We start from the raw sequence: 25,059 nt of genomic DNA on the forward strand, positions 1-25,059 counted from the left end.
TGGAAATACACAGTAGCGGGTGTGTGTGAAGTTACTCTGAATGACCCTATGTGCACCTTCAATATTATATACCCTTTTTGGGATAGATTTCAAAGAGCTCTGATATAGCAGGAACCACTAAATTATGAAATTGCTAAATTGAGAATTGTATTTCAACCCAGAACAAGAAATGTGCTTGAACGGACACTAAATAACTCGCCCAGCTACAGCACTAGGGACAGATTTAGCTGGATATAAATTTGAGGCCTAGTATTTAGGCGCTGGGTGACAGGTATGGGTTTAGTGACAGAATTAGACTTGGAAATACACAGTAGCGGGTGTGTGTGAAGTTATTCTGAATGACCCTATGTGCACCTTCAATATTATATACCCTTTTAGGGATAGATTTCAAATAGCTCTGATATAGCAGAAACCACTAAATTATGAAATTGCTAAATTGGGAATTGTACTTCAACCCAGAACAAAAAATGTGCTTTGACGGACACTAAATATCTTGCCCAGCAACAACAGTACAGCGGTGGGTAACGAGAGATTTAGAGGGAATTAAATTTGAGGCCTAGTATTTAGGCGCTGGGTCACCGGTATGGATTTAGTGACAGAATTAGACTTGGAAATACACAGTAGCGGGTGTGTGTGAAGTTACTCTGAATGACCCTATGTGCACCTTCAATATTATATACCCTTTTTGGGATAGATTTCAAATAGCTCTGATATAGCAGGAACCACTAAATTATGAAATTGCTAAATTGGGAATTGTACTTCAACCCAGAACAAAAAATGTGCTTTGACGGGCACTAAATAACTTTCCCAGCTACAACAGGACAACGGTAACGAGAGATTTAGAGGGATTTAAATTTGAGGCCTAGTATTTAGGCGCTGGGTGACAGGTATGGGTTTAGTGACAGAATTAGACTTGGAAATACACAGTAGCGGGTGTGTGTGAAGTTATTCTGAATGACCCTATGTGCACCTTCAATATTATATACCCTTTTTGGGATAGATTTCAAATAGCTCTGATATAGCAGAAACCACTAAATTATGAAATTGCTAAATTGGGAATTGTACTTCAACCCAGAACAAAAAATGTGCTTTGACGGACACTAAATATCTTGCCCAGCAACAACAGTACAGCGGTGGGTAACGAGAGATTTAGAGGGAATTAAATTTGAGGCCTAGTATTTAGGCGCTGGGTCACCGGTATGGATTTAGTGACAGAATTAGACTTGGAAATGCACAGAAGCGTGTGTGTGAAGTTATTCTGAATGACCCTATGTGCACCTTCAATATTATATACCCTTTTAGGGATAGATTTCAAATAGCTCTGATATAGCAGAAACCACTAAATTATGAAATTGCTAAATTGGGAATTGTACTTCAACCCAGAACAAAAAATGTGCTTTGACGGACACTAAATATCTTGCCCAGCAACAACAGTACAGTGGTGGGTAACGAGAGATTTAGAGGGATTTAAATTTGAGGCCTAGTATTTAGGCGCTGGGTCACCGGTATGGATTTAGTGACAGAATTAGACTTGGAAATGCACAGAAGCGTGTGTGTGAAGTTATTCTGAATGACCCTATGTGCACCTTCAATATTATATACCCTTTTAGGGATAGATTTCAAATAGCTCTGATATAGCAGAAACCACTAAATTATGAAATTGCTAAATTGGGAATTGTACTTCAACCCAGAACAAAAAATGTGCTTTGACGGACACTAAATATCTTGCCCAGCAACAACAGTACAGCGGTGGGTAACGAGAGATTTAGAGGGAATTAAATTTGAGGCCTAGTATTTAGGCGCTGGGTCACCGGTATGGATTTAGTGACAGAATTAGACTTGGAAATGCACAGAAGCGTGTGTGTGAAGTTATTCTGAATGACCCTATGTGCACCTTCAATATTATATACCCTTTTTGGGATAGATTTCAAATAGCTCTGATATAGCAGGAACCACTAAATTATGAAATTGCTAAATTGGGAATTGTACTTCAACCCAGAACAAAAAATGTGCTTTGACGGGCACTAAATAACTTTCCCAGCTACAACAGGACAACGGTAACGAGAGATTTAGAGGGATTTAAATTTGAGGCCTAGTATTTAGGCGCTGGGTGACAGGTATGGGTTTAGTGACAGAATTAGACTTGGAAATACACAGTAGCGGGTGTGTGTGAAGTTATTCTGAATGACCCTATGTGCACCTTCAATATTATATACCCTTTTAGGGATAGATTTCAAATAGCTCTGATATAGCAGAAACCACTAAATTATGAAATTGCTAAATTGGGAATTGTACTTCAACCCAGAACAAAAAATGTGCTTTGACGGACACTAAATATCTTGCCCAGCAACAACAGTACACCGGTGGGTAACGAGAGATTTAGAGGGAATTAAATTTGAGGCCTAGTATTTAGGCGCTGGGTCACCGGTATGGATTTAGTGACAGAATTAGACTTGGAAATACACAGTAGCGGGTGTGTGTGAAGTTATTCTGAATGACCCTATGTGCACCTTCAATATTATATACCCTTTTAGGGATAGATTTCAAATAGCTCTGATATAGCAGAAACCACTAAATTATGAAATTGCTAAATTGGGAATTGTACTTCAACCCAGAACAAAAAATGTGCTTTGACGGACACTAAATATCTTGCCCAGCAACAACAGTACAGCGGTGGGTAACGAGAGATTTAGAGGGAATTAAATTTGAGGCCTAGTATTTAGGCGCTGGGTCACCGGTATGGATTTAGTGACAGAATTAGACTTGGAAATGCACAGAAGCGTGTGTGTGAAGTTATTCTGAATGACCCTATGTGCACCTTCAATATTATATACCCTTTTTGGGATAGATTTCAAATAGCTCTGATATAGCAGGAACCACTAAATTATGAAATTGCTAAATTGGGAATTGTACTTCAACCCAGAACAAAAAATGTGCTTTGACGGGCACTAAATAACTTTCCCAGCTACAACAGGACAACGGTAACGAGAGATTTAGAGGGATTTAAATTTGAGGCCTAGTATTTAGGCGCTGGGTGACAGGTATGGGTTTAGTGACAGAATTAGACTTGGAAATACACAGTAGCGGGTGTGTGTGAAGTTATTCTGAATGACCCTATGTGCACCTTCAATATTATATACCCTTTTAGGGATAGATTTCAAATAGCTCTGATATAGCAGAAACCACTAAATTATGAAATTGCTAAATTGGGAATTGTACTTCAACCCAGAACAAAAAATGTGCTTTGACGGACACTAAATATCTTGCCCAGCAACAACAGTACAGCGGTGGGTAACGAGAGATTTAGAGGGAATTAAATTTGAGGCCTAGTATTTAGGCGCTGGGTCACCGGTATGGATTTAGTGACAGAATTAGACTTGGAAATACACAGTAGCGGGTGTGTGTGAAGTTATTCTGAATGACCCTATGTGCACCTTCAATATTATATACCCTTTTTGGGATAGATTTCAAATAGCTCTGATATAGCAGGAACCACTAAATTATGAAATTGCTAAATTGGGAATTGTACTTCAACCCAGAACAAAAAATGTGCTTTGACGGGCACTAAATAACTTTCCCAGCTACAACAGGACAACGGTAACGAGAGATTTAGAGGGATTTAAATTTGAGGCCTAGTATTTAGGCGCTGGGTGACAGGTATGGGTTTAGTGACAGAATTAGACTTGGAAATACACAGTAGCGGGTGTGTGTGAAGTTATTCTGAATGACCCTATGTGCACCTTCAATATTATATACCCTTTTTGGGATAGATTTCAAATAGCTCTGATATAGCAGAAACCACTAAATTATGAAATTGCTAAATTGGGAATTGTACTTCAACCCAGAACAAAAAATGTGCTTTGACGGACACTAAATATCTTGCCCAGCAACAACAGTACAGCGGTGGGTAACGAGAGATTTAGAGGGAATTAAATTTGAGGCCTAGTATTTAGGCGCTGGGTCACCGGTATGGATTTAGTGACAGAATTAGACTTGGAAATACACAGTAGCGGGTGTGTGTGAAGTTACTCTGAATGACCCTATGTGCACCTTCAATATTATATACCCTTTTTGGGATAGATTTCAAAGAGCTCTGATATAGCAGGAACCACTAAATTATGAAATTGCTAAATTGAGAATTGTATTTCAACCCAGAACAAGAAATGTGCTTGAACGGACACTAAATAACTCGCCCAGCTACAGCACTAGGGACAGATTTAGCTGGATATAAATTTGAGGCCTAGTATTTAGGCGCTGGGTGACAGGTATGGGTTTAGTGACAGAATTAGACTTGGAAATACACAGTAGCGGGTGTGTGTGAAGTTATTCTGAATGACCCTATGTGCACCTTCAATATTATATACCCTTTTAGGGATAGATTTCAAATAGCTCTGATATAGCAGAAACCACTAAATTATGAAATTGCTAAATTGGGAATTGTACTTCAACCCAGAACAAAAAATGTGCTTTGACGGACACTAAATATCTTGCCCAGCAACAACAGTACAGCGGTGGGTAACGAGAGATTTAGAGGGAATTAAATTTGAGGCCTAGTATTTAGGCGCTGGGTCACCGGTATGGATTTAGTGACAGAATTAGACTTGGAAATACACAGTAGCGGGTGTGTGTGAAGTTATTCTGAATGACCCTATGTGCACCTTCAATATTATATACCCTTTTTGGGATAGATTTCAAATAGCTCTGATATAGCAGGAACCACTAAATTATGAAATTGCTAAATTGGGAATTGTACTTCAACCCAGAACAAAAAATGTGCTTTGACGGGCACTAAATAACTTTCCCAGCTACAACAGGACAACGGTAACGAGAGATTTAGAGGGATTTAAATTTGAGGCCTAGTATTTAGGCGCTGGGTGACAGGTATGGGTTTAGTGACAGAATTAGACTTGGAAATACACAGTAGCGGGTGTGTGTGAAGTTATTCTGAATGACCCTATGTGCACCTTCAATATTATATACCCTTTTTGGGATAGATTTCAAATAGCTCTGATATAGCAGAAACCACTAAATTATGAAATTGCTAAATTGGGAATTGTACTTCAACCCAGAACAAAAAATGTGCTTTGACGGACACTAAATATCTTGCCCAGCAACAACAGTACAGCGGTGGGTAACGAGAGATTTAGAGGGAATTAAATTTGAGGCCTAGTATTTAGGCGCTGGGTCACCGGTATGGATTTAGTGACAGAATTAGACTTGGAAATACACAGTAGCGGGTGTGTGTGAAGTTACTCTGAATGACCCTATGTGCACCTTCAATATTATATACCCTTTTTGGGATAGATTTCAAAGAGCTCTGATATAGCAGGAACCACTAAATTATGAAATTGCTAAATTGGGAATTGTATTTCAACCCAGAACAAGAAATGTGCTTGAACGGACACTAAATAACTCGCCCAGCTACAGCACTAGGGACAGATTTAGCTGGATATAAATTTGAGGCCTAGTATTTAGGCGCTGGGTGACCGGTATGGATTTAGTGACAGAATTAGACTGGGATATGGCCAAAAAATGAACAGACTATTGCTGGTTAAATGCACTTGGTGTGACAGCTTCACCCTGATGTAGGCTTTAGCCAAAAAACAACCACACCATTGAGGGTTAAATGCACTTGGTGACAGGCGCAGCTTGCCCCTGATTTTGTATATGGCCAAAAAATGAACAGACTATTGCTGGTTAAATGCACTTGGTGTGACAGCTTCACCCTGATGTAGGCTTTAGCCAAAAAACAACCACACCATTGAGGGTTAAATGCACTTGGTGACAGGCGCAGCTTGCCCCTGATTTTGTATATGGCCAAAAAATGAACAGACTATTGCTGGTTAAATGCACTTGGTGTGACAGCTTCACCCTGATGTAGGCTTTAGCCAAAAAACAACCACACCATTGAGGGTTAAATGCACTTGGTGACAGGCGCAGCTTGCCCCTGATTTTGTATATGGCCAAAAAATGAACAGACTATTGCTGGTTAAATGCACTTGGTGTGACAGCTTCACCCTGATGTAGGCTTTAGCCAAAAAACAACCACACCATTGAGGGTTAAATGCACTTGGTCGCAGCTTGTGCTGGCGCACCACAAGACACAAAATGGCCGCCGATCACCCCAGAAAAATGAGACTGACAAACGGTCTGTGCAGCCTAAAAACAGTGAGCAATTGAGGATCAGCAGCTCAATGATCCACAGCTGCAGATCGATCAGTTAATCAAGTCCTTTGGAGGAGTTAATCTGCCTAATCTCGCCCTACTGTCGCAGCCGCAACCTCTCCCTACGCTAATCAGAGCAGAGTGACGGGCGGCGCTATGTGACTCCAGCTTAAATAGAGGCTGGGTCACATGGTGCTCTGGCCAATCACAGCCATGCCAATAGTAGGCATGGCTGTGATGGCCTCTTGGGGCAAGTAGTATGACGCTTGTTGATTGGCTGCTTTGCAGCCTTTCAAAAAGCGCCAAGAAAGCGTCACAAAAGCGCGAAGAAAGCGACGAACACCGAACCCGAACCCGGACTTTTACGAAAATGTCCGGGTTCGGGTCCGTGTCACGGACACCCCAAAATTCGGTACGAACCCGAACTATACAGTTCGAGTTCGCTCATCCCTATTAAAAGGCCGTATCAGTAAATATGCTGATGCTGATTTATATCTACTTTATACCTTAAATTGTTTCCTGCATTTTTATTATCGCCCGCTGTAAAGTGCTGTCATATTTACGGCTGAGTACAGTGGCCGTGTTTTATGGTAATTCCATCCAGAGAGTTTCCTGAGTATATTCATGCATCGACTTGTGTCTTGGGATGCAGACAAAACTTAATTTATTAACATTAATAAGTCATTCTTTTGCCATCTGATGTGTTGGGACCATGGCCAATAGTGATGATTAAGGACATTAGTGATGCGCGTGACACGGAGGATTATTGCGAAAGGCGAACAAACACAAGTGAATTCAAAACAAATGTAAAAATAATACAAAAACACGTCTATCGGCCAAGATTCTGAAGACATTACTCAGCTTCTTGTTGATGTCACAGGAGACCCACCATAGCTCTGCAAATCACCAAGTTCTTTATAGTCTCAGTCAATCCACAAAAGGAAATGTTTTTGACAACTTTTTGGTGCAATTGGGTAGTTTTTGCAAAACTCTTTTTTTCTTCAAACCTCCTCTACTTTTTAGTCTACGTTTGGCTAATGATCGAAGACCACCCCCTTGTAGCTTTACATATTCGGGTCTCTTATAAGTAATTGAAATCCAGGGTCTAGCCACAGTCAAGGATTATGGTGGACAACAGTGAAGACAGGAATATAATAAATAGGTCATGGTGGACTTTGGTATGGACCTTGGGTGCTAATCATTGGCATTGTATAGGGGGCCTTCATCAGAAATATAATCCATCTCAATGCAGAGTACTTTTTTACCCTCCACCCAACAATAAAAGGGGTTTTGGTGTTAAATTGGTGAGCACAATAGACTTAGGTCAACTGAACCCACCAATTTTGTGGGTCTGGTCAACCATCTAATTGTGCATTACATGCTCTGCTGCATTCAGTACATGTCGAAGGAAGAAAGGATTGAGATTCTTTGTTCTTAAAGGAGATAAGCTGCCACCAATGGTGTCTGGCAGTGGCTTATCCCCATATCATCGTTGAGAACCAAGAGTTCATTTGTATGGGGCATGGGGGGGGGGGTATTCTGAAAGCCTAGTCTTCAGACGAAAGAGTATGGCAAGATTAGTCACATAATCTGGTTAGATCTCTAATTACACATATACTAATATAGGTCAGGAAAATATTACAATTCTGAGATGGAAAGGGTGGAGTGGTGACAACCCTTTGTCAACAGTGTGCTGTGTACAGACCATAGACCATTGATATATTGTCAGGGGACCTTTAGTATATCAGGTGGAGTTACCTTTAAAACTGTACCTACTGAAAAATATCCTTGCACTCAAAATTATTTCTTAAATTCTTAGATCATAAGAATATTGTGGTATTATAAGGCTACTTTCACACTAGCGTTCGGGCGGATCCGTTCTGAACGGATCCGCCCATAATAATGCAGACGGAGGCTCCGTTCAGAACGGATCCGTCTGCATTATATTAGCTAAAAAAAGCTAAGTGTGAAAATAGCCTGGGACGGATCCGTCCAGACTTTCAATGTAAAGTCAATGGGGGACGGATCCGCTTGAAGATTGAGCCACATTGTGGCATCTTCAAACGGATCCGTCCCCATTGACTTACATTGTAAGTCTGGACGGATCCGCACGCCTCCGCACGGCCAGGCGGACACCCGAACGCTGCAAGCAGCGTTCAGCTGTCCGCCTGTCCGTGCGGAGGCGAGCGGAGCGGAGGCTGAACGCCGCCAGACTGATGCAGTCTGAGCGGATCCGCCTCCATTCAGACTGCATCAGGGCTGGACGGCTGCGTTCGGGTCCGCTCGTGAGCTCCTTCAAACGGAGCTCACGAACGGAAACCCGAACGCTAGTGTGAAAGCAGCCTAAGCCATAGTAGTTGGAGGAACATCTTAAAGGGATTCTGTCACCTCCCCTAACCCACAAAACGATTTTAAAGCAGCCATGCAGCACAGCTTACCTTGATTAGGCTGTGCTCTTTTATCTTGTAATCCGTCCAGCAGTTTCTGCAAAAAACGACTTTTATTGATATGCAAATGAGTCCTGAAGGTGCCCAGAGGGGCGTTTTGTTCCCCTTAGAGAGCCCAGTACCGCCCCTCTTACAGTGCCCAGCCCGCCTTCCTTGTACTGTCTAACCGCCCCCAGCCTGCCACAGCCTCTCCTCCCTCTCCTCCCCCTCCCTCACTCCGAACGAACTCTCGCACAGGCGCAGTACCCACTGAGGGCTGCGCCTGTGCGATCAGCAGGAGACTGAGGGCAGGAGCTTCATCCTCGTCACTGGGCATGCGCCGAGCCCAGTGACGTCCGATGCTCGCTCTTCCCTCAGTCAGCAGGGAAGAGCGAGCATCGGACGTCACTGGGCTCGGCGCATGCCCAGTGACGAAGATGAAGCTGCTGCCCTCAGTCTCCTGCTGATCGCACAGGCGCAGCCCTCAGTGGGTACTGCGCCTGTGCGAAAGTTCGTTCGGCGTGAGGGAGGGGGAGGAGAGGGAGGAGAGGCTGTGGCAGGCTGGTGGCGGATAGACAGTACAAGGAAGGCGGGCTGGGCACTGTAAGAGGGGCATTACTGGGCTCACTAAGGGGAACAATACGCCCCTCTGGGCACCTTCAGGACTCATTTGCATATCAATATAAGTCGTTTTTTGCAGAAACTGCTGGACGGATTACAAGATAAAAGAGCACAGCCTAATCAAGGTAAGCTGTGCTGCATGGCTGCTTTAAAATCGTTTTTTGGGTTAGGGGAGGTGACAGAATCCCTTTAACAACCCTCAGTGTGAAATATCAGATTCTTAACCCTAACAAGAACATGAACCTTCCTAATTTAATCTACAGGTCATGACTCCCAGATTAATATCTGATTGGCGGTTATTGTGCTGCTGAGAATGTTAGGCAGAGAGGTAGAGGTAATTTGGGATAAGTAGATTGGAATGGATTAAGAAAGGTGCAGACATACCATAAGTGTAACTGCACAAGGTCCTTCTATTCAAAGAGGTCTGCTGCAATCTAAAAAATATATATAATGATGCCATCCACAAGTTTCCAGGGATTGGCATAGTGCAGAATTTTGAGTAGTGTCAGAACCAGAAATCCATGACACAAAGTCTGGATAATGTGGTGGTTTTCTCAAAAAAGTGTTCTTTTGGAGAGGTTTAACTGTACTGGCCATCTTTGAGAGAACCACCCTTTTAGAAGACCATTTTTCAATACATGCTTAGAAGGTCGTCAAAGTGGGTTTTATTGTATCTTGAACTACCTTGTGTCTAATTTATAGAACATGAACCTCGAGAGATGGGTTTGTCCATTTTCCATCTTCTGACGATCATCTCATGAACCATTTGCCCTTGATTGCATCTACAAAAATATCTTTGATAGCCCCAGTTGAGTTGAGCCTGAGAAAAATACAAAAACAGATAACCCATGAATAATGAATGAGGATTGCTGCCAACGACTTTCTTGTTACTCTTTCCTCTGTTGCTTTTTGGAGTGTTAGTAAACATTTTGTCTAAATCGATTCCACCTGGACATAGAGGATGGTGCGGGCAATCATGCATAAAACAGCCACAGCTGCTTCCATTGTAAGAGATTTCTCTTCATAATTCTTTTATCATGAGTATCACAGAATAGAGACAGCTTCATGCAATTTAGAAATTTTTGTACTTGTTTTATTTAGATTTGAAGCATTACATATCCACTGAAGACCTTCTGCGAGACACAGTACACAGTCATTCTCTGATATCATCTTATCCACAGTTGTATGTGGATCCAGTTTTTTTTTTTTTTTACATATTTGACAAGGATTAGTTTATGTTTGTAGAACAATCCATGTTCTTTGAATTTTTTCTTCTATCCTCTGTAGAAGACATCCAAGCATCTGCTATGTGTCAGCTCCAGATTATTGAGGCTTGCTTAGAAATTCACTAGCAACCTTTGTTGGATTTAAAGATTTTATTTAGTGAAATATTTACCTCCAGAAGCCTAGTGCATAGGGATTATTGGGATTTGTGCAGAGCAAAGATCTCAGCCTATTCGGGGGGAAAAAAAATTCTAGTCGCTTGGACATTTATGTGGGATACATCAAAATGCTTTACATTTCTGTAGACTGCACAGTGTTAACTACAGATTAGGCATCATTGAAGAAAGTTCTAGTTTTAGGCTATGTTCACATCTGTATTCAGAGTTCTGTTTGTAGCCCCTGAGAGCAGTTCTGTCACATTTGGTGGAAATATTGAGTGGACTGACTCCATCAAGTCAACAGGATCAGACAAACACTACTTGCCTCCATCATACAATAAAGATGGCTACTGTGTGACAGATGGGAACAGAGCCTAAAGCGTCTCAAGAACATGAACACAGCCTAAGTAATGACATGGATGTGAACACAGCCTAAATCATGACAGAGATAAACATAGCTTAAGGCCCCCTGCAGACAAGCGATATGGATTTAGTCCGGATGCGTTCCCGATGTCTTTAGTTAAAAATGCACAATTTTGTGAGCAAGTTCAGTCAGTTTTGCCTGTGATTGCGTTCAGTTGTTCAGTTTTTATCACGCGGGTGCAATGCGCATTGATGCGTTTTTCACGGGCGTGATAAAAAAACTGAAGGTTTACAAACAACATCTCTTAGTAACCATCCATGAAAAATGCATTGCATCCGCACTTGCTTGCGGATGAAATTTTCACGCAGCCCTATTCACTTCTATGGGGCCAGCGTTGCGTGAAAAACGCAGAGTATAGAACATGCTGTGTTTTCACGCAACGCACAAGTGATGCGTGACAAACAACGCTCATGTAGACAGCCCCATTGAAACTAATAGGTCTGGATTTAGTGCGGGCGCAATGCGCTCGCATCACGCATTACACCCGTACGGAATACTCGCTCGTGTGAAAGGGGCCTAAGAAATTACATAGGTGTCAACACAGCCTAAAACATAACTCAAAGGTGAACACATCATAAAACATCACACAGATGTGAACACAGCCTAAGAAATTATACAGATGTGAACACAGCCTAAAACATGACACCGGTGTGAACACCAGTGATGGTCAGTTCGCAGTGTTCGCCAGCGAACACATGCGGGCTGCCATTTTGACTCACTAAGCCCTTACCTGTGCCTGCGCCGGGAGCTGGTCTGAAATCAAATGTGGTCACCGAGAGCAGGCAGTTCTGAGAACAGCCGGATAAAGGCCCCCGGTGGCTGTTCTCGGAACTGCCTGTTCCCGATGACTGCATTTGATTTCAGACCAGCTCCCGACACAGGCACAGGTAAGGGATTACCTGTGCATCGCCGGACGGGTGAGTCAAGATGGCAGCCCGCATGTGTTCGCTGGTAAAGACTGCAAACTGACCATCACTGGTGAACACAGCTCAAAACATGACACCAAATTGAACAAACCCTAAGAAATGACATAGATGTAAACACAGCATAAAACATAGCAGATATAAATGTAGCATAAGAAATTTATTCGGTGTGAACACAGCCTAAAACATCACACAGATGTGAACATGGCCTACGACCACACAGTGTAAAATCTCATGCATTTTGTTATGGTCAGAGAATGTACATTATTGAAAAATCCATTAGTAAGATCATAGAAGGTTTAAAAAAAAACTTGCAGATATAGTGAAGTGGAAAGTGTTATATGGTAAGGCTCCTTTAATCTGCATAATTGTAATAACCCCGCCAAATAAAGAATAATGATAATCAAATTACAATTCCTAGATGTGTCCATTCTTACCTTTTCTCTTGACTGTATGTATTACAAGATGTATGACACAAGATGACCAAACTTGTTTTAGGGATATGATGCCACGAGATGTCTATTCTATGTGTCTCTGTGTGGTCACCCAGTGGTTGTGTTGGGAATTGCAGTCTGTCAATGGGTTTGTTAACATATCACAATATTGTATTGAAATTGAGAAATTGGAGTTTTGACTATTGTTTAGGTCAAATTTAATGGTTTGACTGCACTATTCTTGCCATCAAAAATATCTGATGTTCTAATGACTCCTGAAAACACAGCCTAAAAGTCAGACAGACAAGATGCTCCCCTTGCGTCAAGCCCTTCCATTTTCAAGATCCATGACAACTATCATAATGAATCTTTTATAATTGATCATAATCTGTTATTTTCAAGTTTATGCATCCACCATAATCCATATTATAATGAGTCCATCAGGACTTTGGGGGCATACATTAAATTTACTGGCTAGAAAGCCACAGTGTACTAGGTTCTGTTCACATGTTTCCTTTCCATCATGGGCTCCAGTCATTTTGAGATACAAGACTGGTACAATCTGCAGGGCTATGCTCGATGTCAAAAATATTGGAAACCTGGCGGATCCTGTTTTACACCAATGGGATCCATCAGGATCTATTATAAAGTGTCTCTGTCATACAGTAGTTGTCATGATGAAGGGAAGGGTAAAAAGACCCAATAACAATGGAACCCTGATGGAGAAAAACTAACTGAAGTGTGAACAGAGCCTTAAAGGGGTTGTGAAAGAATGGGGGGCACTTTCACTGCTCCTTTCCTGCTTCTTTTCCTCCAGCTCCACTGGACTCCTTTGATGTCAATTTCCGTTTTTGACATTGCCGCAGTCGATCACTAGCCGTGGCGGTGACCGGCTCCTCTTTCGTCATGACAAATTGTCACATGACGTAAGGGCATCCGGTCCCCACCGAGGCCAGTGATTGGCCTGGAGGAGAAGGAGAGGGTAGCCGGCGCCGGGAAGTGGGTAAGTAATCTTTCCATTACAGGTTCGGCCCAGTGGTGGGGAAGGGGGTTAGCCCTTTTAAACTTGTTTAGAATAATTGGAACCATATATAGCAATAAACAGACAAGCCCATGTGGTTTCTGCAACCTACCGGAATCTGTGTGCAGCTACCGAAGCTCACCTAGTAGCCGAAAAAAACCAAAACATTGCTCCATCCATTATAAAATGACATTATAAAATGAAGTACAGAATTTTGGACCCATTTAGATGGAAATAACAAATGAATCCATTTGAGTATTCCCACTTCGGTCTCATGTGGCTCATATCTGCCCCGCTATTGCCGCTGTAATAAAATAACACCCTTTAAATATTTTTAAAGCTCAATTTGAATGGAAAAAAAGGAGAAGGCGCTAAAAGCTTTCATTACTATTTATGATGTTAAATACGCAGTAAAGTAGTGTGCTGAAATACTCCTGCAGATTTAATGCACATGATATGGCTTTTTCATTCCTCTTGTTTTAATTTTTTGACTTTTTGACGCTTTTCTTTCAGCCAAGCCATTTGGAAGTGGACAATACTTAGATATTTATGGCATTACGAGAGATCAGGCTGGCGAGTACGAGTGCCTGGCAGAAAACACTGTGCCCTTTCCGGACGTGAAGAAAGTGAATATCATTGTAAACTGTAAGTAACCACGAATAATGGAATTAAAAATATATAAAAAAGAAGTTCTGTGGAAATTGTGTCCAGCAGTGGTGGGTAAAGTAATTGCAGCGTGATGCTGGGGCATGGCTAGGGGGCTGCTGGAGGGGTATATATCCCACCTGCTGGGGCACTCACAGACTGCTTTGCCATGAAACTGAGTTTTCACACCACTTAAAGGAAAACCTACCTGCTCTACGTCTCTTCAATGGTCTACAAGAGATATAGCTCCATTGCTACACTTTTTTACTTGCTTGTACAGACCAGGAGGTCCAGATGGGGAAACTGTGCCAATTGTTTTCTAAAGCTAAACCATAATAATTGGAGTCCTCTACAGATAAGAGAAAATCTTAAAATTCTGCCAAAACATCAGTCCAATTAATTTTGGGTACAAATAAACTTTACCCAATTTGAAAGGGCCACAATATCCTACACAATTCACTCTCGATTCAAATCACAAAACATTTTTTTGCGAGGGGTTACAGCCAGAACTTTTTGAAAATTTTTAGTTGATTTTTTCTAATTTTAAAATCGATTCTCTGATCTCCAGAGTTCTTATATTACAGAACTGGAACCTGTCACATTGAACACAATATCTAAGCTGCAGGCCTCGTGCTTTAGAGGAGGAGGAACTATGCAGATTGATATATAGTTTTGTGGGAAAAGATTCAGTATTACTTGAAATGTATCCATGTAAGTTCCTGCTCTTTTTATGCTTAGGAGTCTGGTGGGCGGTCCTGTCAGGGATTGGTATAGTCACATGACATAAGATGCCTATCACTGTGTAGGGCCGCCCACAAGAGTCTGGAACCCAGAAGAGATAAAAAGTTACACTGAATCTTTTCCTACGAACCGATATACTGTATCTGCTCAGTTCCCTATGCTCTATGACATGATACCCGCAGACAGGGAGGCATAAGGGTCCAGTATTTTCGCAAACCTAAGAAATTCAATTCCATTCAACCCATGCAAAGGACATTCAGTTAATGATTGTTAACTGGTATCACCCATTTTTGGGGTCCATACTTTGAAATTCTCCCATGTACATTGTTGTTTCCACTGTTGGGTATTTCATGGAAAAAAATCCTTAGCAATGCCAAAGGAACTCAGATTTGGGAACATATTGCTATAAGTCCTCTCCCTGGTAAGTGCTGTTGAAGAAACGGGAAGAGGAAAGAAGTAGGGAAGAAACCATACGAGGTGTGATAGCTCTTTGAAGAACATTCCTAACAAAATTTATTATAAAAAGTGGGTTCCTTCGAGGAGCCTTCTAGACTATTCAGAAAGGAGGGCTTCGAGGGTCAGATTTCCATGGTTTTCGGCTCAGGAGTAATATATATGCTTTTTGCCATAGGCAGCCTGCTATGTTTTAACCCTCTAAATGACAGCAAGTTATTTGATGGCCTTGATCCCTTTTCCTATTGGAGGATTGAACTTCTGGACCCAATCCACTACAGTGGAGCGGAAGAAGATGAGCTTTTTCACGCTGGGTTCCTTTCCTTGACCTCCCGCCCTATAACCTTTCTCTTTCCCATTGTGTTTGCGCTTTCATCTCCCGATATCAGTTCGAGCATGAATGCATGAATAAGAGATGAATTTTCCATTATAACCCTTCACAGTACTAACCGCTGGAGAAAAGTCCTGTATAAAAATTCAGAAGGAGCACAGAATGAGCTATTTAGAGAGTACGGTAATCTAATTTTATTTTACCCTCATAAATTGTATTAGATACTGCATTAGGGTTTATTGGTGGATGCAGATTTACGGTAGGTAATTTGTGTACGTTTTACTTTTCTGCCTCTAAGAGCAGTTTGATTTTCAACGGAAATAATTCCCGCATTTCATATGAAGGCCGTGCGGCAGTCATATGCTACGTTCATTAACTACAGAGGCTCCTCTTGTTTTGATAAATGAAACAGTGTATTTGGGAAATAGTCCGTTTTATGCATCGCAGTTTGTGAATTTGCTGACTGCTGTGTAATATCTGGCAATATCTCTTTAAAAAGGAGCTCCACTCTTCAAACCTTTAATCGATCATTGTAAATTATGAATGTACAGTATCTCACAAAAGTGAGTAAACCACTCACATTTATGTAAATTTACATTTATTATATCTTTTCATGAGACAACAATGAAGATCTGACACTTTGATAAATGTAAAGCAGTCCGTGTATGGCTTGTATAACAGTGTAAATTTGTTGTGCCCTCAAAATAACTCCACACACAGCCACTAATGTCTAAACTGCTGGCAACAAAAGTGGAAATGGCAAAATTATACCCAATTAGCCATTTTCCCTCCCCAATGTCATGTGACTCGTTAGTGTTACAAGGTCTCAGGTGTGAATGGGGAGCAGGTGTGTTACATTTGCTGTTATCGCTCTCACACTCTCTCATACTGGTTACTGGAAGTTTAACATGGCTCCTCAGGGCAAAGAGCTCTCTGGGGATCTGAAAAAAATGAATTGTTGCTCTACATAAAGATGTCCGAGGCTATAAGAAGCTGAAACTGAGCTGCAGCACGGTGGCCAAGACCATACAGCTGTTTAACAAGACAGGTTCCACTCAGAACAGGCCTTGCCATGGTTGACCAAAGAAGTTGAGTGCACGTGCTCAGTGTCCTATCCAGAGGTTGTCTTTTCAAAATAGATTTACGAGTGCTGCCAGCATTACTACAGAGGTTACAGGAGGGGAGCTCAGCCTGTCAGTGCTCAGACCATACTCCGCACACTGCATAATTTGCTCTGCATGGCTGTCATCCCAGAAGGAAGCCTCTTCTAAAGATGATGCACGAGAAAGCCCACAAAGTTTGCTGAAGACGAGCAGACCTGGATTACTGGAACCATGTCCTGTGGTCTGATGAGAACAAGATAAACTATTGGTTAAGATGGTGACAAGCGTGTGTTTGGCGGCAACCAGGTGAGGAGCACAAAGACAAGTGTGTCCTATCTACAGTCAAGCATGGTGGTGGAAGCGTCATGGTTTGGGGCTTTGGGGAGCAACAGTTCATTGAGGGAACCATGAATGCAAACATGTTCTGTAACATACTGAAGCAGAGCATGATCCTCTCTCTTTGGAAACTGGGCCGTAGGGCATTATTCCAACATGATAACGACCCCAAACACCTCCAAGAAGACCACTGCCTTGTACAGAAACAGAGAGTAAAGCTGCTGGACTGGCCAAGCATGTCTCCAGACCTCAATCTTACTGAGCATCTGTGGGGCATCCTCAAACAGAAAATGAAGGAGTGTAAGGTCTATAACATCCACCAGCTCCGTGATGTCCTCATGGAGGAGTGGAAGAGGATCCCAGTGGCAACCTGTCAAGCTCTAGTGAACTCCATGCCTAAGAGAGTAAAAGTAGTGCTGAAAAATAATGGCAGGACAAAATATGGACACTTTGGTCGCAATTTGCCCATTTTTGCTTAGGGGTATAGTCACTTTTGTTGCCAGGGATTTAGACATTAATGGCTGTGTGTTGTTTTATTTTGAGGGCACATGAAATTTACACTGTTATACAAGCTGTACACTGACTACTTTACATTTTATCAAAGTGTCAGATCTAGAGAGCATGGCCATTCTGCTGTGGACGGAGCCAGTTCTATTTTTCTCCCTCTTCATGTATAAACTCCTACGTCTACCTCATCTGCACATGCGCCAGGGAGAAGAATAGTTCTGGTCCCATCCACAGTAGAAGTGATGTCCTGTCCATACCCCAGGAAGGAAACCTGGTAAAGGACTTGATCTCAACAGAAGCTGGATTTTCAGAAGAGGCCGTCGGCTCCTCAGGGTCAGGGACAGATTATAGGAATTATAGGGTGCAGTGATGTCTATTCAATGCACACCCACTAGAGAGCCCGTAATTTCCTGCATCTCTCCATTAGTTCTGACCTGACCTGACTGGCATATGGAATAACTTACGTATCCAACAATGATACTATGATATAGGTTTCATTCACATCTCCAGTGTATACTTCTGTAGTCTGTTCCAGCACGCAGCACTATTTTTCCGTCAGCTCCGGAAACACTCCGTATCCCCATCAGATCCCATTAAAGTAAATTGAGTGGTGCCCGGTGGCATCCAGCTATGATGGATACGGTGTACTCAACTACCAAAGTACATACCTGAGATGTGAACCAAGCCTTAGAAGAACTTTTGAATTTCCCTATACAACACATGTCTTTATGGAACATAATAAAAAGAAGTACAGAATGCAGTTTCAATAAAATTCCCAAAAAACATAATATTTTATTCTATAAGACCCAGCTTTGGTTGACCAGTTGGTCACCAATCGATATCAGCAGAAGTTCAAGTTGTTCGAATATCTCCAATAATTTGTGTTACTTCTGTCATTACAAGGTATGCAAATTAGATCTCTCCCAGAAGGAATATAACTGTCTCTCTAGTGCCACCTGTAGGTAGCTATCCTAAGTCAATGTCTGACCCATAAAGCATCCTTAAAACATGATTTGTGATGACTACTAAACCATGAGGCACTGCTTCTCATTCAGCATATCTAGATGATGATGTGGGAAGTCTTAGAAGCAATGCTTCCTGGGAAAAAGTATGCAAAATATCTCTCTTCCAGACAAAATAAAACTGTCTCTCTAGTGCCACCTGTAGGCAGTTGACCTGTAAGTCAGTGTCAAACACATTAAAAGCTGATTTTGAAGCTAATTCTTCATGAAATTCTATAAAACCTCTTAAACGAATACACTTACATATGAAAATCACCCACTTATCGCAGATCCTAAAGCAAGCATAGTGCTGCTATGGAAACAGTCGGTTTCTCTACAGGAACGTCCACCTTCTGATGTTGAATCTCATGGCAGCCAGCAATAACAGTGATTGAAGAGGAAGACAAATTAAATGCTCCTTTTCGTCACCGACAAGAACATTAATTAAGCATCAAAATATTTCAAGTAGAAATATGTCTAGTAGAGTCTTGGTGAGGCACAGCCGTGGAGGACATTTGGACAGAAATGATCAGATACTGGATAGGTCTCGCTATGGTTGCATCATTCTCTGGTTTAGCAATATCATTGGCTGTTTTTGTGCTTATTTTAATAATATATGTATTTTGGTGACTGGGTTCAGTGATAATTTTTAGGATAACTTCAGAAAACAGAAAAAATTTGGTATGGAATAGTGGTGAAGGTCTGACCTACTCACCTCGTATGAGCGATGCAGCTTCTTCATACTATACCAAGCACAGCTCCACATATTGCACAGTGGCTATGCTTGGTATTGCAGCCAAAACCCACTCATGTGAATGAGATTGAGAAGTGGGAAGAACCTGTGACTGATGGACATTACATCGCTGACCTCTTCAAACAGTTGATTAGCAGGGGTGGCAAGAGTTGGACATGACCTATCTTGAGGGTAGTCATCAATATTTAAATGACAGAGAACCCCTTTAGGCTGAACAGTTCAAATTTTGCACAATTGTAGACAGGCAACTATCCCCACAACTCATTGAAAAAAATGTGCTGTGGCCAATCGGTCATGGTGTAACAATAGAAACATTTACATGGTCTGAGATTGTCATCTAAGTGTTGGTTAATATCATTGCACCATGCAACCTTTAGTCACAGGTCCACCAACTCCAACCTTTACACATGGGTTCATCAAGTCCAACCTTTAGACACAGGTCCATCAGCTCCAACTTTTAAACACATGTCCATCAGGTCCAACATTTGGTTCTGCTTTAGGCCACCATGCTCCTCACCACCCACAACAGAAAGTCTTGGTGCTCCCATCCCATTTTAATCACGTGGGTGGTTTTTAATATTGTGGCTCCTGTGGTGACTACATCCCAATTAAAGCTCTTACCATGTATTAATATGGAAATGATATTTTTCAGAAACTAAAAACCTGTGTTTCTGCCATCTACTAACCTGCCTAAACCTGAAATTTCCTTCTCAGTGTATGGCATGGCCATAATTCCTAGACAGCATGCTTTCCTTCGCTCCTCATATTTAATCATTTGCACCTCAAAGCATCTCTGAAATTCACCCATTTCTTACAGTGGAGAAAACAGAAACTCTGTTTCAGTCATGGTCTTCCCCATTCTAAACTCTCCCCTGAATGCAGCAGTCAGGCTCATCTGTCTGTCCACCGAAGCCCCCTCTCTATGTCAGTCATTGCAGGGCTTACCCATCCACTTTACGACTGGATCATTGTATAAATAGGCACTTTTACCTTTTGTGTCACCTCCTGTTTCCTCCTTGATTGTAAGCTCTTGTGAGGAGGCCAACACCCACAAATAACCCTCCAACTGCATAGAGTCCATGTCTACATACAGTGCTACCTTCTTTGTGCATAGGCACTGATAAACCATCTGCAAAATGCATTAGTGACAGTAAGCTCACATCATACCACCTTCATACTGTACCATCTGCTTCCTATAGCAATGGGTGACCTACCTGATAATTGCTCCATGTTTCATCTCTGATTCTCAAAGCCGTAGAGATTTTTTTTCCCTCGGAAAGTGTTTCTGAAGGAATCAACAAACCAACAAGCTCTAGTTTAAAAGGTAATCAGGCTGCAATATGCAGCCTGCATGGTAAAAGACGAAATCATTAGGTTAGGCTGGCTCCCCATAGACCCTGCACTAGCCACAAGGACATGCCCTCATACTCATGAGTTTGTTGTATTTTTAAGCACATTCTTATAGATTGTAAGAGTGTTCTGGTTACAATTTGCCAAAATGATGATAGATTAAAGGTAAAAATAAAAATGAAGCTCTTTTCCTGTAGTTGGTTCAAGCCACCCAAAGCATGATGACTTCCCTCGAAATGAAGAAGCCAACATACCCTCAACTCCTTTGCAAGAAAAGAATGGTATGATCCAGAATCATATTTCTTCTGGCTAATATATATGTTAAGAGGAAAGGTCCATGAGAATAGGGAAAGCTAGGGAGCCCTCTTCCTCTATTGGGAGGCTGCAAGACCTGATTCTACGCTTTGTGCACCTTTGGTGCCAACCTTCTATTTTATTCTTCACGAAGCCTAATGCAGTGCGGTAGAAAACTGGACTTGTTTGCAGAGTGTTATGTCTCCTATCAAATATTCTATTCAATTCCCCTTGTTTTATATTAGTTCTGGTGTTTTCTTCTGTCTATTCTTGCCATGCATCTTCCTTGTATCAGGCAGGGAATTAAGTTAAAGACATGAAAACCTGTCTCACCTCACCCAACACATTAGAAAATATGCTCCAGCTCAGGACTTGCTGAGCCACAGAACAGAAGAACATGATTTGATTTGGTTGCACATTCTCGTAATCTCAGAGAAGATTATAGCTGCAAATCACAGCGTCCCGGCTGATTGTTGCTCAAGTCTTAAGCATTGCAGTGGAGGAGACGGCGCAGCCGGCAGGGCGGTGTACTGGGGATATGAATTAAAGTGAGAGTATATCCACTTCAACAAACTAAACATCTTGCAGACGACGAGCCAAGAGGACGGTTAACATGTTATACGGCTGACTAAGCCACATGAAATGAGTTGTGAAAATGCAGGATGAGTGGATTGATTAAACGTATCATCCTGCGCAGCGTACCAGAGGAAAGCAAATAGCAGAACTCATACAAGATTAGACTTTAGTAAATAAAACCTTTGCATTGTTCAAGAACCAAAAATTCTCTTTCCCGCATGGATATATTTCTACAACCAATCGAATGGTGTAGAGTGTAGGCAGATTGCAGAGCTGCTCTCAGATGGTTGCTTCTATACATGGGTTGCATAGATGGTAACAGGAACTTGGCTCGAGGCTTTAGGAGCCCATAGTCCTCCCAGTCACATAACATTAGCAGCATAAGAAAGCAGGGCAGTGGTGTGATGAGAAATGAAATGAAGAATTAAAAGGTGGGTACCCCCCGGTTGGATCTGAAACATCAGGTCGATACGTGGACAACCCATTGATTTCATTAGACACTGTGTAATACTTCATTTTTCCTGAGGAGGTACTGCAGGGAAATTCAGTGGGTATTTCCATTTCATAACGTGATGGTTAGGATATGCCATCACTTTATGATAGTCAGGATCGGTTCTCTAGAACCCCACCAGTCTTGAGAATGAAGAGGACCATTGTGGTCCCAGCCTACAGCGCTCCCGACCACTGACTGTGCAGGGGACTTTCATTATTGGATGCCCAAGAGGGCATAAGCATGCCCCTTCTATCTTAAGATAAGGTTGGGGTCCAGAGGTTGGATCTCTGAGACCCCCACTAGTCACACAATGAGCAGGGAATACTTCTTTAAATGCTTGCTCCCAGGTGTACCCACAGATTATAGCTGATTGCTGGAGGTCTAGGAGGACAACCCCTTCAATTAGGCAAGTCAGAGCTTTTACACAAAATAAACTAATGTGCATTATAGTGCACAGATCAAATTAAGTTATAATATATGATGGAGATGGCAATCAAATGGGAGTCCTAGACACAACCTTTGAGAAAGGGCTCTTCATTTTTAAAGGGGATGTCTTATGAAGATTCTTCTAAGCAGATACTCTATTCCAATGGAAGACTGTAGATTGACTCAGAAGGCAACCACAAGCGATATGTAATTCCCGTCAATCCCAGTTATTTTTGGATTGAAGTGGTTTATAAAGACAGAAATTCTGATAATAGACAGAACTTTCTGTATCTACAGCTCCCTAAGATATATAAATATATATAATTTGTGGTGGACGCAACATTATGACAGTTAGCACGAAGAGGGGGATGGAATAGAGTAACACATGAGTGCAGGATCAGACTACACAGGGTTAGTTTGTAGTCTGTTACCATAGAGATGCATAGGTCTCTGGAAAAGCTGCACACGTAGACAGTAGGAAATTTCTAATACAGATTACGTCCAAAGTTGACAGATTTTTGATGGCAAGAAAATGGGGTTGCAACAGTGGACATACCCTTTAAAGCCTTACATTTGTCAACTGGGAAGAAACTCCCACCTTATGTCACTGCAACCTCATGAACATCAGCTGTTTGCTGGACCTCATATTAAACAGGTTGTGATTAGAGATGAGCGAATTTAATCCCGCGAAGTGGAATTCGATCCGAATTTCTGGATAAATTCGATTCGCCTAGAAGCCAAATTTCCTCGTGCTTCGTGTCAGCAAATCGATTTAACCTGAAATAGTATAAAAAGCTAAAAAATTCAAACTTACCGCCTCCATTTGCTCACGACGGGCCCCCAGCCTCCATCTTGCTTGAAGATCTCGGCCGAAATCCTGTGCGACGCGAGATTACATCATCACGCCGGTCAGCATGATGACGCAATCTCGCGACGCTCAGGATTTTGGCCGAGATCTTCAATCAAGATGGCGGCGGTCAGCCCGTCGGGAGTAAATGGAGGCTGTAAGTTTGATTTACTTTTTTTTATTGTTAATTTTATACTCATTTATGAACGCGGCATCTGAGGGGTAGAATGACCGGGGTGGCGCTGTCGCAGCTCCCTGTCATTGCACCCGCTGCTTCGCGATTAAGTATTTCGTCATGAAATGAATTTTTGGGTGAAATTGTGCGAATCAGCCAAAGCGAACTTTTAAGAAATTTGCTCCGCTCTAGTTGTGATCTCTTTAACATTCATCTCACCAAAGTTTATGAACCAGAATCCCATAGTTGTATAGTACCTAGCACTGGAGCACTGGGTCTTCAACCACTGGGAAATAACAAGGTATTGACAGGAGAAATGTGCTCGGTAATGTGTTTTTCTGAAAAACCCATTTGCTATACAGTACATGCAAGATCCATATATCATACGGATCACTGATATCTAATGCAATCTCCATTTGTATTCCCTTCACTTCATGACAAATGGATGTAGAAAAACATCCATGTGTATGAGTCTGTACGAGGGAAAACAGTTATCGATCTTCCCTTTTGTAGGATGACGATATAAGAAATTGAGTTCCAGGATGACACGTCGCTGTTGTGTAATGTTCTGCACAGACGCTTTCTTAATTTCAGGACCTTGGACAGATCTCAGCAGCTATGTAGAACTCGAAAGGGGTTATCCCGTGAATCATTTTCATATTAAAAATAAAGCTAATTTAATGTTATGTGCAGCTTTTGTAAAATAAAAATACATTATAATCATTTTTTGTAACTATGTGTCCCCCTTACAGGCAAGCTTTGAGCAGAATCAGTCTCCTCCCCCCTCTGGCAGCTGACAATATAATCCCTTCTTACTTCCCCTGCAGTTGGAGTGTTCTCGGCCATGCTGCCATGTTACTGCAGAGGTTCTGCTTCTTCCTTGACAAGCAGAGAAGAAAGTTATTTCTAATGACCACCCTGCAGGGAACCTAGGATCAATGTGCAGAGATATGAGGAGAGTAGCTGGCTGAGGAAGGAGAGTGACCGGCACCCTGGTCAATAAATGTATGTGCAAATTTACACTCTGTACACCAGGTGGAGGTCTTAATACCCCAGCGCTGGCTGCGCAGGCCTCTACATAACGATGACGCTTGGTGCGACCTTGCTGACATAGATTAAGACCATATTCCAGACCAGAAAATGGCAAATGTGACTAATTGTCCGTCCATCTTCCGTGCCCACTCCATGCCCCCTTTTTCTGCCACCTCGGTAAAGACACCGATTTTGCCACAAATTCTGCACCTAAAATATTCCAAAAAGTGACGTATATTTCGTCATAAATGACCCCCCCCCCCCCCCTTAGTCTTTCCTTTATATGTGTCCTTGGAGAGCACAGCTACCAATGTACGTTCTCAATGGTTCTCCGAGAAGAGCAGAGGGTTATGGTGCTCTTCTTCCCCTTCATTTTAGTCCAAGGGAGTCTCAGCACCCAGTCCCCCACCGGCTAAAACTTCTGACATGTCCTTATTACGTATCAACAGTTTTCTTAAATGATGGATACCTTTTAAAGGGAGCCTGTCAGAAGGAAATTCACTGTAAGACCACGCACAGTGCCTTGTAGGGCTAGCTCCGCTGAATGTAATGATACCTTTTATTTAGCAATCCATTGCTTCATTCAGGAGAAAAAAAGG

At 42.0% G+C, this 25,059-nt stretch overlaps 1 protein-coding gene across 2 annotated transcripts in view; it reads left to right on the forward strand.

Moving 5' to 3' along the window:
- Nucleotides 1-25,059, forward strand: part of NEGR1 (neuronal growth regulator 1) — a 488,212-nt gene that overhangs the window by 281,141 nt on the left and 182,012 nt on the right. For both annotated transcript variants that reach the window (XM_044301363.1, XM_044301364.1), the window contains exon 4: nucleotides 13,910-14,041. In XM_044301363.1, coding sequence (XP_044157298.1) covers nucleotides 13,910-14,041 — 132 coding nt within the window. The remainder of the gene's footprint in view (nucleotides 1-13,909; nucleotides 14,042-25,059) is intronic.

The sequence above is a fragment of the Bufo gargarizans genome, chromosome 7, assembly GCF_014858855.1.
Source record: "Bufo gargarizans isolate SCDJY-AF-19 chromosome 7, ASM1485885v1, whole genome shotgun sequence".
NCBI classification, from domain to species: Eukaryota; Metazoa; Chordata; class Amphibia; order Anura; family Bufonidae; genus Bufo; species Bufo gargarizans.